Source organism: Pistacia vera, unplaced genomic scaffold (assembly GCF_008641045.1).
Source record: "Pistacia vera cultivar Batoury unplaced genomic scaffold, PisVer_v2 Contig152, whole genome shotgun sequence".
NCBI lineage: Eukaryota > Viridiplantae > Streptophyta > Magnoliopsida > Sapindales > Anacardiaceae > Pistacia > Pistacia vera.
In genome coordinates, this window is record NW_022195597.1 from 513,916 (window position 1) to 528,544 (window position 14,629).

At 41.2% G+C, this 14,629-nt stretch overlaps 1 protein-coding gene across 1 annotated transcript; it reads left to right on the top strand.

Moving 5' to 3' along the window:
* Positions 1–6,849: 6,849 nt before the first annotated feature.
* On the top strand, positions 6,850–13,881 carry LOC116124483 (polycystic kidney disease protein 1-like 3). Its single transcript, XM_031410223.1, has 5 exons — positions 6,850–7,158; positions 7,684–7,914; positions 9,127–10,502; positions 13,524–13,622; positions 13,830–13,881. Exons 1-4 carry the CDS (start codon positions 7,006–7,008, stop codon positions 13,528–13,530), a joined length of 1,767 nt encoding a protein of 588 aa, XP_031266083.1. The 5' UTR covers positions 6,850–7,005; the 3' UTR covers positions 13,531–13,622; positions 13,830–13,881.
* The last annotated feature ends 748 nt before the right edge of the window (positions 13,882–14,629 follow it).

Below are 14,629 nucleotides of genomic sequence, written 5' to 3' on the forward strand. Positions count from 1 at the left end.
TTCATTCTACCACCACGGCCGTGGTAAACCACCAAGGCAAGGCCATGGCCTTCAAACTTGTCAACTGATCTCAATTTCTTCAAGCTTTGAATTCCAATGCTCCAATCTACTCAATTAACGCCTGAAAATTACAAAAATTCTTCAAATCAATAGCTGACCATTCATATTTCAAACTTAACAAAAACTAACATCAAAACACATAAAACAAATGATAAATTAACTAGAAGGCTATAAAAACAAACCTAAAAACACTAAATTTATGCAACTTATCAGAGGGTGTAGCGAGCGGATCTTGTTCGCAGAACCCTTGCCTCAACCTTATCGTCTGGCAAGATCCCATCCTTGAGATACCGAGTAATGGGGGTCATCCATGAGCCTGAACCCGTTACATTCACGGCCTGTTCGATTTGGCTGATACTGGGGATTTCGATGAATCGAATAGGAATGCTCTCTAGTGCATCCGAGTCTAATGATGAGGCTATCCTTGCCAAGGCGTCCGCCACAGAATTCTTTTCTCTGGGGATCTAATTGATTGTGAAGTGCTTGAACGGCTCGATTGCGGTCTTACATTTCTTTAGATAATTGATCATGTTATCTTCCTTGGCTTGATACTCTCCCATAATCTGGTTAACGACTGCATGGAGTCACTGTGGATGCTGATCGCGGTTGCGCCCATTTCCCTGGCCAACCTAAGTCCAGCGAGCAAAGCTTCATACTCAGCCTCATTATTAGTTGCTTTGAAACCGAACCGGAGAATGCCATGAATGCGGGCCCCTTTGGAACTCAACAAGAGAAGGCCTACTCCGGCCCTCTTTCTGTTTGATGATCCATCGACGTAGAGGGTCCAGATCAAGAGATTTTGAACAGTTTCCTAGATGACTTCGTTGGGCTGTTCCGACTTGTTTGCTGGATGATGCGAAAACTCTGAGATGAAGTCGGCAACAGCTTGCCCTTTAATAGCTGCTCTTGGTTTGCAATGGAGATCGAATTGGCTGAGTTCCATGGCCCATTTGAGCAATTTTCCCGACACCTCCGATTTTTGGAGGACCTGCCTGAGTGGGTAATTAGTCAATACGTGAACTGTATGGGCATGGAAGTAAGGTTGCAACTTTCGGGAAGCAATCAGCAGGGTATAGGCTAATCGCTCCATTTTCGGATACCGCATCTTGGCATCCAACAGACGCTTGTTCGTGTAATATACTGGCCATTGCGTTCTGTTCTCTTCCCGAACTAGAGCTGCACTAACCGCGAATTGTGAGACGGACAGGTACAAAAGGAGAATCTCTTGTGGGAGAGGTTTGGACAGAAGTGGTGGCTTCCCGATGTGTTTCTTTATTCTCTGGAAGGCCTGTTCCCACTCGGGAGTCCATTCGAACTTCTTATTGGCCTTGAGTACATTGAAGAATGGCAAGCAGCGATCTGTTAGCCTTGATATGAAGCGACTTAGCGTGGCTATACGCCCATTCAGACTCATAACCTGTTTTTTGTTGGTCGGGCTCTTCATATCGAGGAGAGCTTGGAACTTTTCGGGGTTGATCTCAATTCCCCGCTGGTTAACCATGTACCCTAGGAACTTTCCTGAGGATACTCCGAATGAACATTTAAGGGGGTTCAACTTCATTCGGTACTATCGGAGGATGCCGAACATCTCAGCGAGATGTGCTACATGATCTGGAGCGACATGGGACTTCACCAGCATGTCGTCTACGTAGACCTCCATCGATCTGCCTATCTGTTCGGAGAACATCCGGTTAACCAGTCATTGGTAAGTTGCACCAGCGTTCTTGAGGCCGAAGGGCATAACTTTGTAGTAGTAAAGTCCCCGATCTATAATAAAACATGTATGCTCTTCGTCTGACCCGTACATCAGAATTTGATTGTATCCCGAGTACGTATCTATAAAACTTAGTAGCTCGTGCCCCGAGGTGACGTCCACGAGCTGGTCAATTCTTGGCAAGGGAAAACTATCTTTCGGACATGCCTTGTTGATGTCGGTGAAGTCGACGCAGGTCTGCCATTTGTCGTTAGACTTCTTTACTAGAATTGGGTTTGCAACCCAGGTCGGATAGAGTGCTTCTCGGATGGACTCATTTCGGAGGAGGTTATCCACCTCGAGCTTCAAGGCAGCATATCGCTCCGGGTCTATCGCTCTCCTCTTTTGGCGAACTGGCTTGGCTTTACTATTGATGTTTGATGCATGGCAAATAACATTCAGGCTGATCCCGACCATATCTGCGTGCGACCATGCGAACACATCGATGTTTTCCCTGAGGAAGCTGGTCAGGTCGGTAGTGAGCTGGGGATTGAGATTTTTACCGATCCTTAGCACCCTACTTAGTTCGGTCTGGTCGACTAGTAGTTCAGTTAGGTCCTCAACTAGCCCATTGGAAGGGCAGTCCTGAATGGATCTATATTATCCTCGACTGGGCTAGGCTATGGCTCTATCTGACTGATCGCCATTGTCTGGTTGTGATCGCCGCGCGAGGTGCCTTTGCCTTTGCATGCCATCTAAGCTACTTTCACATAGCAGTCTTGAGCTACGCGCTGAGACCCGCTAACTTTCCCAATCCCTGTCGGGGTGGGGAACTTCATTTTCAAATGGTATACTGAGGTGACCGCCTTGAAGTGTCTCAGCAGAGGTCGTCCTAGAATTCCATTAAAGGCGGATGGGCAATCCACTACCAAGAACTCAATTACTCTGGTCACTTCGTCGAAGTCACCTAACGTGACTGGGAGTGAGATCGTGCCCTTGGGGAGCAGGTGGTCCCCTGTGAAGCCATATAGAGGGAACGAGGCAGGTTTCAGGTCTGCCTCGTCCAAATTCATTCTTTTGAAAGTTGAAGCGAACAGGATGTTCACAGCACTTCCGTTATCCACTAACATTCTCTGGACATTATGGCGCCCTATGAGGGGTGTTATCACAAGGGCATCTTCATGAGGATGATGCAGTCGGGTCGCATCTTTTTTGGAGAAGGAAATTTCCTCCTCCCGGCGAACCTTCTGTGGTCGCTGAGCTACGCTCATCACTCTGATGGGCTCGTGATGTGCCTCGCGAGCATACCTTTCTTGAGCACCTCGCGAGTTTCCCGCGAAGTGCGGTCCCCCGAAAATTAAATTGAGGGTGCATACTCCTTTTTTATCGCGACGCTTCTTACTTGACTCCCCCTGATTTTTCTCTTGCGAGGGAGCAGAGTCATCAATATACTACTTGAAATGTCCCTACTTGATAAGGTTTTCGATCGCCTGCTTGAGAGCTCGACATTCATCGGTATGGTGCCTATTGTCCCGATGATAGCAACAATATTTTTTATTATTTCTGACTATCGCTGGAGTTTTCATGGGCTCGGGCTCTCCGAGCAGGCTGGCCTCCTCAGATTTATCGAGAATAGCCGATAGAGAAGCGTTCAGTGGAGTATATTGGTTTCTGTCGTGATCGCGATGAGGGACGGGGGCATATGACTTTTTGGGCTCGTAACGAGGTTTCTTCCCTCTTCGTTGATCGTCTGCGTCCCCTCTACAATCAGCTCTTCTACTATCTTGCCGACCAAGTGCACTACCTGAAGTGTCGTGGTCGCGACGGTAGAGTGCCGCCATTGAATTTTCTATTCGGAGGTATTTCTCTGTGAGATTATAGAATCCAGTGAGGGAAACATCGTCCTCAGCCTGTAATTCTTTCCACAGGTCGGTCTGTGGACGGACTCCGGCTATGATGAGAGTCCGAACAGACTCTTCAAGAATATGAGCCACCTTGTTGAGTTCTCTATGGAAACGGTCAGTGTAGGACTGGAGGGATTCATCCCTTTCTTGCCTTATATTGCTAAGGTAGTTTAAAGGCATCGAGAACTTCCGATTTGCTTGAAAATGCCTTAGGAACGTCGTGCTCATCAGAGGCCACGAACTGATCGATCCCTCTGGGAACGACCTGAACCACCGTTTGGCATGGGAGGTCAAAGTCACTGCCAAACAACGACACTTTGCTAGATCTGAGACCTGATGAAGCTCCATCAGGTCGTTAAATTCATACAAATGATCCTGTGGATCGGAGTTCCCATCAAACGCCTGCATGTCGGGCATCCTGAATCCTGGTGGGAGAGGAGCGGCTAACACTTCGGTAGAGAAGGGGGACGCAGATGCGACCTGCCCCTGCTTGTTTTGCTGAGCTCGCAATCTGTCTAGAGCTCGTTGCAGCTCCTCAATTTGCGGCAATGGAGCCGCTTGGGGATTGCTTTCACCCATGTGAGTTTGACCCTCGTGTTTATGGTTGAGGAAAGTGCAGAGGTTGGGTTCCTCTTCGACTCGGTCGTCGGTTCCGACCACTCTCGACACACGCTGGCTAGAGGCGTATGATGGCGATGAAAGGTGCGGGGTGTTTTCACGACCTTCACGGTGGTAAGAACCGCCCCGCGAAGTGTGGGACCCTCTCGCATGGTGACGATCAGGATCGTTTTGTTGGTGGTGATAGGAATCGCCCGACCAGCACTTTTATGGGTGTGCTCTTGCAATGTGGCATGGGACAGCTCGGGCTGTGTCCTTTCACCGAGTCTCAACGAGACTGGTGTTCTGCTCGGGACGCGATTGAAATTTACTGGCCCTTTGGAGCCCATGGGCTTGCTTTTTGCCACTTGTTTACCTTTTCGTCTACGCGCTGTAGTGCTCGCGGCACAGGCTATTTCCCTTTGTCGCGCTTTCACGCGATCTGCAGGCGTTTTTGGCGGTTGTACCACCGCAGCTGACTTGGATGGCGCGCCTTGGTCCAAACGGTCCAGTATTCGGTTGACTATTTAGAGAGTATTGTCAAACCGCTCCAGGTAGCTTCTAATAATAGGGTAAAGCTGTGAACTTGACGGGATATCTCCTGCAGCATTTTGTGGGGTCGAAGGTTTTTTGGAAGAAGTGTCCCCCTGAATTTGGGGGAGCCCCTCAACGCTCTGGTTGGTTTGCTCAGGCTCTGGTTGGCGGGCCATTTGTTGCTGTAGGACCGGTAGGTTGGAGATTCTCCTGATGAAGGATGAATACTAAACCAGCCCTTCCTCTAGCGCCAAACTGTTGATGCGTGATTTTGACACCAATGAAACGCACGTGTGAAATGTTGGGTTGACCCAAAAGACACATGTGAATTGAAAGGAAAAATGACACTAAATGCAGTGAGAAAGGAGTTTTAAAGTGGTTCGGATGCTAAGGAAGCAAATCCTACGTCCACTGATGTTTTTATTAATGATAATGATCAGGTCACTTTAGACGACTGACTTTACACTGATGATACAAGGTATCAAAGACTGTCTTTTCTAGAGAGAGAGAGAGTTTTTGTGAAGAGTAAAATGTGCGAATCCCCTTAATGAGAGAGAAGCTCCCATTTTATAGTGGGATGCCTTGAGATAATGATCACTGAATCTGTAAGTTGGTGGGATGATCTGTGCAAATCCTTTTTTTAGAATAATTCACGTGATTTGCTGCAGGGATTGGACACGCGGGATCATCACAACTCCTGGCTGGCCTAACGTGCACCCATTATTCTAACGGAAGCAAGCTGTGGGTGTTACCATGATCACACAACGCAGCTGTGCCAGAATGCCAGTAAGCTCTTCCCGAGGTCTGACCTTTCGCACTTAACTAGGCGCTATGTCAGCCCTATTTTCCCAGGCATAACAATATCTTTTTCATTTACGTTTACAGCAGTATATAGGAGTTTTAGGAGTGTTCAATTGTCAAGGAGGAGGATGGTGTTCTGTAACAAGAAAAAATGTTGGTTTCGCCAGGTTTTCAAACACAGTATCCTTCTTGGCTAGTCCTAATGATATTGAATGGAACAATGGAAAAGATCCGATGTCTTGTGTGAATGGAGTGAACGTATTTGCTGTTTACATGTTTCAAGAAAACAAGCTGAAGCTTCTGAAAATTTCGGATAAATTGGAGATTCCCTTGAGCCATTTAATTATGAGCTGCTTACTGTTTCTCCCGTGAAAGTCCTTCCAAAAAGATCAATCCAGTTTGCCCTAATTGGACTGGTGACCATGCTAAACTCTGGTGGTGCCATTCAGTCTCTGGTTTTCGATGAGGATGAGAATGCGGTAAGAATTGGAGTGAAGGGTTGTGGAGAAATGAAGGTGTTCGCTTCAGAGAAACCATTGATGTGCAAAATTGATGCGGTGAGTGTGGAGTTCAGTTATGATGAGCAAATGGTAATGGTCCAAGTTCCATGGCCTAACTCTTCCAAATTATCCGTGATTGAATTCTTGTTTTGAATCATGGGAAGCTTTTTTCATTAAAATTTTGTACTTATTGTGTTGATATGAATCAAATTTTGTCCTTGATGTTTTTAGGTAGCAATGTAAGTAATGAAGTTTCATTTGCTCTTTAACATCAATAATATTAGTTGAGGGCAACCTTCTACTGACTAAACTGCAGAATTGCTTTTTCTTAAACGAATCTTATGCTTACCCGAATATAATAAATACGAGAGATGTATTTGATGAGTTCAAAACTGGAAACAGTTTATTTTAAGAATGCTCAAAAATTGTTTGAAAATTTTATTTGAGATAATATATTACTTTTCATAAGAAGAGCAATTAATTTTTAAATTTCATCTCACCATCCACCAAACTGTAATTTTAATACAAAATTTAATGTTTTGGTAAAGAGGATTATTCATTTCTTAGCCACCACTCAACTCACAACATATTACATTTCAATCAAGTGCTTATAGTTATAGATATATATTTTTGAACTACTATTTAGTTTAATTTACAATTAATTAAAAAATTACAGAATTTAATCACTTTCTTTTCTATATTTTCTAGATTGGTCTCTTCTAAGAAAGCAACAATAATAATAATACTACCACCAGAGTTGAAAACGTGCTGTAAGAGTTGGTACCTTATGCTTGATAATGTTGTACCACAACCGTAATTCAACCCGGCTTTACATTCCAAGATCCGATAGTATAATTGATGATCCTTTGTTCACAACAAAGCAGTAGATAGTTGGCAGCTAAGAAATTGAAATTCCATGAGAAACCCGAATTCGTGGACGTACAAGGATAAGCTAGTAGCTGAACTTTCCGGACATGGTTTCGTAGACGAAGACGCAGACTATGAATCTGATGATTCTCTCTTCGAGGCAGTTCAGCCCAAACGCAAACCTACCAGAGTCGGCATCAATGTATCATCTCTCTCTTAAACTACTATTTGTTATTGAATTTTAACTCTTTGATTGTACTTGCCCAATTGTTAGTTTTGTATCTTTAATTGCTTAACCTTTGTTTTTCCAGCTATTAATGTTTGTTTGATATGAAACTCGAATTTGATTGCTGGATCGAAAAGAAAATTTTTAGTTTGTTTAAATTGAATTGTGAGTTGGTTAGTTTCGAGTAGACAGAATGCATTGACATTTGGACTTATAGTTTTAGGCAGTATAATTTGTGTCTGTAATGATTTATTTTTATTTGCATTCTTATCTAACCGTTTGGTCTCAAGTGTGCTGATGAATTTTGAGCTCAAGCAAATTTTGTCCTCAGGATCAAAGCCAAAGTCACTCCTACTTAATTGATTATGTACATCTATGAATGTTGGCTATGATTAAATTATGAGAGTGCATTTGTTTTTGAATAATTTTTGGTTACTGGTTTACGTTTTACATTGTTGCTTATATGTGTCTCTTAAATGGTGCTTGAATGGCGATATACAGAATAGAAGTTTTGCTGACCAAGTGGATTTGATATCTGAGATTGATCAAAAGATCAAGGAACATTTTCATAATTTGCTACATGCGGTGGAAAGCCTCAGTGCACGAGCAACTCAGTTAGAGAGTAGAATGCATCAAGTGGAGAATTTTGTTGATTATTTGAAGGAATCAATCGCATATAGTCATGGTAGGACTGATGGAAAGCTTAGGGAGGCAGAAAATATTCTGAGAGAGGTATTTTCATACTTCCACTACCTTTCATTTGTTGTGATGTGTGTGCTTTGGTTTGTATTTTTGGTTATTTAAATCAACCTTGCAAGATATTGGGAAATTTAGGTGTTGTTTTTTGGTAATAATCTTACTAGAAGCTATTTGTTTCCAATTAGACATGCTGGAGCTGTAAGTATGAAAAAATTGTCCTTTTACTCAAACACATAATTTATAAACTGTTGGAGTGTCTCTGACTTGTTGAACAAAAGACTTGGTGGTGGAAATTGATAGATTTATGGACATGAGCTCTCAATGTGAACTTAATTAATTTTGTGTCAGATAACGAAATTATACATTAAGAGTGTGAATGCTGATTTTCTAAGACACCATTATATTTAACAAGTTTGGACCATGGCAATATCATATTCAAATCTTGCCTTGAAATAGTCTAGTTTCATCTTAATCCTTTTATGTGAAATTCTTTGAATTTCAATTAATAAAAAGTTAGAAAAGGTTTGTGCCCCCAAATCCTGGCTGCATTGCCAAAAGTCATATCATATGTGTAACCTCAATAGTCAAAACATTATATTCTTGTAGAATAACAGTGGTCTCCTTTTGTTTTTTCTAAATAGTATTTGGACTAAGAATCCTTACCCTTTACCACCAGAGCCAAGTCCCAATCTGATGTAATTGAAATTAAATTCTTGGAGGGACTCTCTCTCTCTTTCCCTCTGTCTGCACTTAAAAACACCAAGAAACATGTCTTCTCATTGTTCTCACCTGTCATGTATTCTTGCATACTTGAGGACGTCAAGGGAAGTTGATTTGGTGGTTAGACCATCGTTCTCTTTAGTCTAATTAGAGTTTACTTGATTCATGAGATATATGTAATGTTGATAGGCAGAATATATATTATGTAGTTCTGTTTGTCAATACAGTTTTACATTGCAAGTTTGGTTGATAGATTTGGTCTGTTGTTGTGTAATGTGAATTTGTAATGATTGACATTTCTTAGGATGTTAAGTGGAAACTGAAGGAAAAGTTGTTTGTTCAATAAAAGCCGGAACTCCCTCAAAGTTTTTCCTTTTTGAATGGTGATAAGTGTCATATAACAACGTAGGTTCAATATTTGTGGCCACTTTTGCATTAGTGTTAGCTGGTAATTGGTCGCACAAAGCTTGTGTATCTAGTGCACCGATGACATGAAGGGTGCAATTTGTATATGATTTCTTGCAGGTTCAAGGTTGTATCAAGGATTTGAGAGATAAACAAGAGATAGCAGAGGCTCAAGTGCAGCTTGCAAAGCTTCAGTTGCCCAAGAGTGACACGCAGTCGAAAAAGCGGGGCACTACTGCTCAAACCGTTTCTATTCAAGAAGCATCGTCATTTGTCCCTCAAACCGTTTCAAATCAAGAAGCATCGTCATTTGTCCCTCAACAATCCCACCAGTTGCTTCCGAATCAAGTTGCTTGTTCACAACAGCATGCTTCTCTCCCTTCTAATATTTCTCAGAACCTACATAATCAAAGTCCTCAACAATCTCCTGTAGCAACAGCTCCACAGCTTCTTAACCAAATACCCCAGAATGTCGTCCCCTCCATTTCACAACCTCAATCGTACAACCCCTCAACTGTGCTGACTCAAGAAACCACACATCAGAATTACCATATGCCTTTTATGCAGCAGTCACAACCACCACCTTCAACATTGTATCAACCTAGTCAGTCAACACCTCCAGCATCCGCACATCAGCAGTACCTTGTAACTTCAAGTCAGCAGTCACAGCCACCAGCTCCAGGATTGTACCAACCTAATCAGTCAACACCTCCAACAACCACTCATCAGCAGTACTTTGTAACTTCAACTCAGCAGTCACAGCTACCATCTCCAGCACTGCATCAACCTTATCAACCTGCACCTCAACTTCCAACAATCTCACAGTCCACCCAACCGGCTCAATTTTCAACAATCTCACAGTCTGTCCAACTGCCTCAACTTCCAACGCCCTCACAGTCAGCCCAACCACCTCAACTGCACTCACCTGTCAATCCAGTTTATTATCAAGCCCATCTTCCATTGAGCCATCAACCTGAAGAAGTTCCTTACCTGTCATCTCAAAGCATCCAAAAATCCTCTCGGCCACCTGGTGGGTTTCCCCCAACTGAGCAGTTTTATGTTGGTTCTACCCAGCAGATCCCTGATCACTCCACAAGCAGGCATTATTTGGAGTTACCTTCTGGGTATTCAAAGCCACCAGAGCAGTCTAATCCCATCAATCTTTTTCCATATAATGAACCTTGTTTTGGCTCCAGCAGTTCAAATATGAAACCCTTTCAACGTGCATCATCACCTTCATTCCCAGGTAGTGGAAGCAGTTCCTCACAGTTGCCAACTGCCAAGATATTACCACACGCTCTTCCAACTGCCTCTATCTTGGATAGTGGATCTGCTTCCAGTGGGAACACAAACAGTGTTCAAGTTGATGATGTTGTCGAGAAGGTTGTTGCGATGGGATTCCGGAGAGACTTGGTGAGAGCTACAGTGAGGAACCTGACGGAAAACAGGCAGTCAGTAGACCTCAATGTGGTGCTGGACAAGCTGATGAATAGCAGGTAAGTTCAGCTTAAAGAGTGGTCGTTTAGCTGGTGTATTGTGTGTTACCTTGGTGCTTATATTTTCTGTATAGAATTTGGAATTACATGTCTATATCTACATTCTACAGTTAAGGTTATCCTTCATGCTATTTCACTGGGTTGTTACATAAAATAGATATTGTAATTGGCATCAATATTTCTAAATTTGATTATGAGAGAATAGAGTGTTTGATGTTTCTATACACTGTCTTGCTTTTAGTATGCTTCAACCTTTGAGTGGTTTGGTATGTTGTTGAAATAAAAATGCTTGGGTTCACAATTTTTCTTAATTCTCCCTTTTAAGCGAAAAAATAATACAATTTTATTATACTTAGGCTTATCTGATGCCGTCCAAGTAAATCATGTTTGTATTTTGATTAGTTATCATGTTAACTGATGTATATGAGTCTATCACAGATGTTTTCTCACCTATCTCGCCATTAACAAGTCATAGATTCGTTTTGATGTCTGAGTGCAAATATGTATATATTTTTCTTTTGGCCTCATTAAAAAGTGATGTATTGCTCTATTAAGAATCGGCAATAAGGCATCTGACGAAAGGAAAGTAATGGGAGAAAGTGCAATTATAGTTACAGGTGGAAATCAAATCATCTCCAAAAGTTAAAAGAATAATATATCTTCTGTGTAAACTGTGTTTCCTTTTGAGGATTATTGTAAATATGACATGAAAGGCCATGTCCAGTTGTAGCCAGATATTTACTTGGCGAAATACTGAAGAATATTGCCCCATAGCAGAGGGATTTAGCACGCATCGTTGTTGAGTCTTTGTTCTTGACATCTTTACTAAATATAGACTGAGCTGTATTATAGATAAGCCTTNGGAAAGTAATGGGAGAAAGTGCAATGATAGTTACAGGTGAAAATCAAATCATCTCCAAAAGTTAAGAATAATATATCTTCTGTGTAAACCGGGTTTGCTTTTGAGGATTATTGTAAATATGACATGAAAGCCCATGTCCAGTTGTAGCCAGATATTTACCATTGTTTTAAAAACCGAACTGGACCGGCCGGTCCAACCAGTTGGACTGTGAACTGATCACGTGTCCAGTTCGAGTCACTCTCAAACCCGCTAATATACATAGAGCCGCTTTAAACCGGTTGAAAATCGGATAATATGAGTGAACTTGGACCGGCGGAAAAACCAGTCCACAATTTAAATCCCTAATACGCGACAATCTTCTTCTCTTTCACGTAGCCCTTTCTCATCTTCTTCTCTGTCACGCAGCCGTTTCTCATCTTCTTCTCTTTCAGTCTTTCTCAGTTTTTCTCACTAAAATTTCTCAGCAAACACTCTGATCTCTGCGAAAATTCTCACGGTTTCGGCCGTGTCTTCTATTCTCTCTGAAATCCCTCCCAAATCGCATCTGAACTCTCTGAAATCGACGACGACGTCTTCCTCCCTCGCCGGAAATTGACGACGTCTTCCTCCCTCACCGGAAATTGACAACATCTTCCTCCCTCGCTGGAAATCGACAACTTCTTCCTCCCTCGCTGGAAATCGACGGCGACAGCTCCATTCGTCGATCCAGGTAACGCCATTCCTCGCTCCCTTTACATTTAAGTTAACATCCTTTACATTTTTCAATCTATAGAGCTGTTGTGGTTGTATTGTAACAATACTATTGTTTACCTTGAGTGAATCTTTGTTCATAAGTTGCTGTTTTTGACCCTTGGCTGTTGCTGGATGTCCTGATTTTTTGTTGCTATAATATTTTATAAAATTTGAGTGACAACAAGTTTGAAAGGTTTTGTGTGCGTCTGTGAATACATAATTTTGCTTGACAGAAGCATACATGCATCTGATGGAAAACACAAATTAAGATGATAATACTATTTGTGCTATTGCGATATTTTAGTTTGTTGAATCAATTTGACTTGTAACACTTGAACTGAAAATTCATTTAGAGAAAAAGAGAATGAGATTTAACTTATGATTTATATTTCTAAGTATCAAATCATTTTATATACGTGTGAAGGACATAATCCATGTTTTATACATTCTAGGTGGAAATGAGTTAGATAACATAAAATTTTTACGAATTATTAAAGTAAATAGAATGAACTCTTAAGTTTAAAACACCAGATCACCAATCTTGGAACTCACTCATGCAGAGATTGGGTTATGAACTTACCAAGCTCACCCCTCCCAGGACCTAGTATTAGGAGACCAGCATCTGGTAATGACCTCTATGGTGATGCAGGAGTTGGTTCATACCATAGTTTAGCTCACCACCAATATTCTTCCCTTTTTGCAATCTGACTGAACCTTGCATCTCTACTTGATCAGTTCTGAAAATGGTTTGATTTTGAATTAATTTGTTTTATCAGAATGATTGAATAAACTTACTATGCAATTCAAGATGTTCCCTCTTTTATGTGAGGATTGAATTTCAGATTTCGTTGCAATCTTTAAGCAGGAGTTGACAACATTTCCTGCTTGATTGAGATTTTGCATGACCATCTAAGCCCTTAGCTGTTTAAACTTTTAATGTTCTTAAAAGGGATTGGTTTTCGTGGAATGATTGACCCTATACCTCTGAATTTGAACTTTCCCCTCTGCATTTGCACTCTGTAGATGAACTGTTTAAAATATCAATTTTCTGTGGCTTCTTTAAGGATTTAACCGCTGCGTAGATTTTTCTCTCTCAGATCACATTAAGTGATTTTGAATGGATGTTTTGGATAGATCGACACATCTTGTTTTCCTTCTCTCTCTCATATAATGAACCCCCAACCCCAACCCCAACCCCAACCCCACAACCCACCTTTAGCTTTTGCTCCCTGTACACAAAGGATGTTCACTTTTTATATCGCTGCTTTGAGAATTGATTGCTGTCTACATCTTCCTCTAAAATTTCGTTCTATTTGAAATCTTTAACCATAGTTTTTATCTCCAGGGATGCTTATTAATATCTTTCCAAGCCCAACCTAAATGATTTAATAATCTGGTTTCTGATTTGGTTGTTTCTTCAAGTGCAGGCTGTGATGTCAAGTGATTTTTCAATAGCTCAATTTCGTTATTTGGAACGTCTGTTGCTGGTGCATGGCCATTGGTGTTACAGACGAATAGCAATGATGGTAAAACTGTCTTCATGATCTTTGGCTGCTCTCTAGAAATAAATTGGATAAGCTTTCTGGTTTATATATAAGAAACTGAATGAAATTTTGGCAACAATCAACACAATGCTTCCTCTGAGTTTCATCTATTAATTTATATTAACTTAGTATCTATTTAAATTACAAGTTTTAACTTATGATTTCTATTTTTTACTGAAATTTGCGTAGATGGTGGTGATGGTTATGATGATGATGATGGTGATGATGGTGATGAATTTTGATGCTAGTGTGTGAAGCTCAATCAACATGGAGACGGATCAAAGAAAAAACACTTGCATCAAATGTTTTGTTATTAATTATTATGTATTTTGTCATTTGATATGTAAATACAGCATCATGTTTGGATTTGGATTTGGATTTTGAATTGTTTTTAAATATTTAAATTATGTTAGGATTGTTGTTGAATTGGAACTTTGAATCATGTTGAACAGTAATTAAGTTGTTATTGTCTTATTGAAAAATAGAAATCTAAAAAAAAAAAATTATTTTTTTAAAAATGTGTTGACGTCATTATGATGTGTAATGATATCACCAGTCCAACTGACGGTCCAATCGGTTGGACCAGTTGAATTGTGATCCGGCCATCAGAGTGGGTTGTTCTTCGGTCCGATTTTTAAAACAATGATATTTACTTCGCGAAATACTGAAGAATATTGCAGTTAATGATTTTAAGTCTTGGGTCACATTTTTAGATTGTTATGGGGTCCCCCATAGCAGAGGGATTTAGCACGCATCGTTGTTGAGTCGTTCTTGACACCTGTACTAAATATAGACTGAGCTATATTATAGATAAGCCTTGAACAGTTCTTTGACAATTCATCATGGGTCCTATGGTAGGAATGTAAGTACCTGGGTTAGGCTAGGGTTGCATTTAAAAATGCAAGCTTATGCTTTGGAAATAGAGCTGCGCATTTGGGACTGGGTCCAAAAACCGATCCCAGCAGGCCTGGTCCTTGAGAGGATTGGTC

Excerpts from the sequence above, each read along its gene's own strand:
- LOC116124483 (XM_031410223.1), top strand. The coding sequence starts at position 7,006 with ATGAGAAACCCGAATTCGTGGACGTACAAGGATAAGCTAGTAGCTGAA. Across the intron at positions 7,159-7,683 it reads CTACCAGAGTCGGCATCAAT|AATAGAAGTTTTGCTGACCA; the intron begins GTATCATCTCTC and ends GGCGATATACAG. Across the intron at positions 7,915-9,126 it reads CAGAAAATATTCTGAGAGAG|GTTCAAGGTTGTATCAAGGA; the intron begins GTATTTTCATAC and ends GATTTCTTGCAG.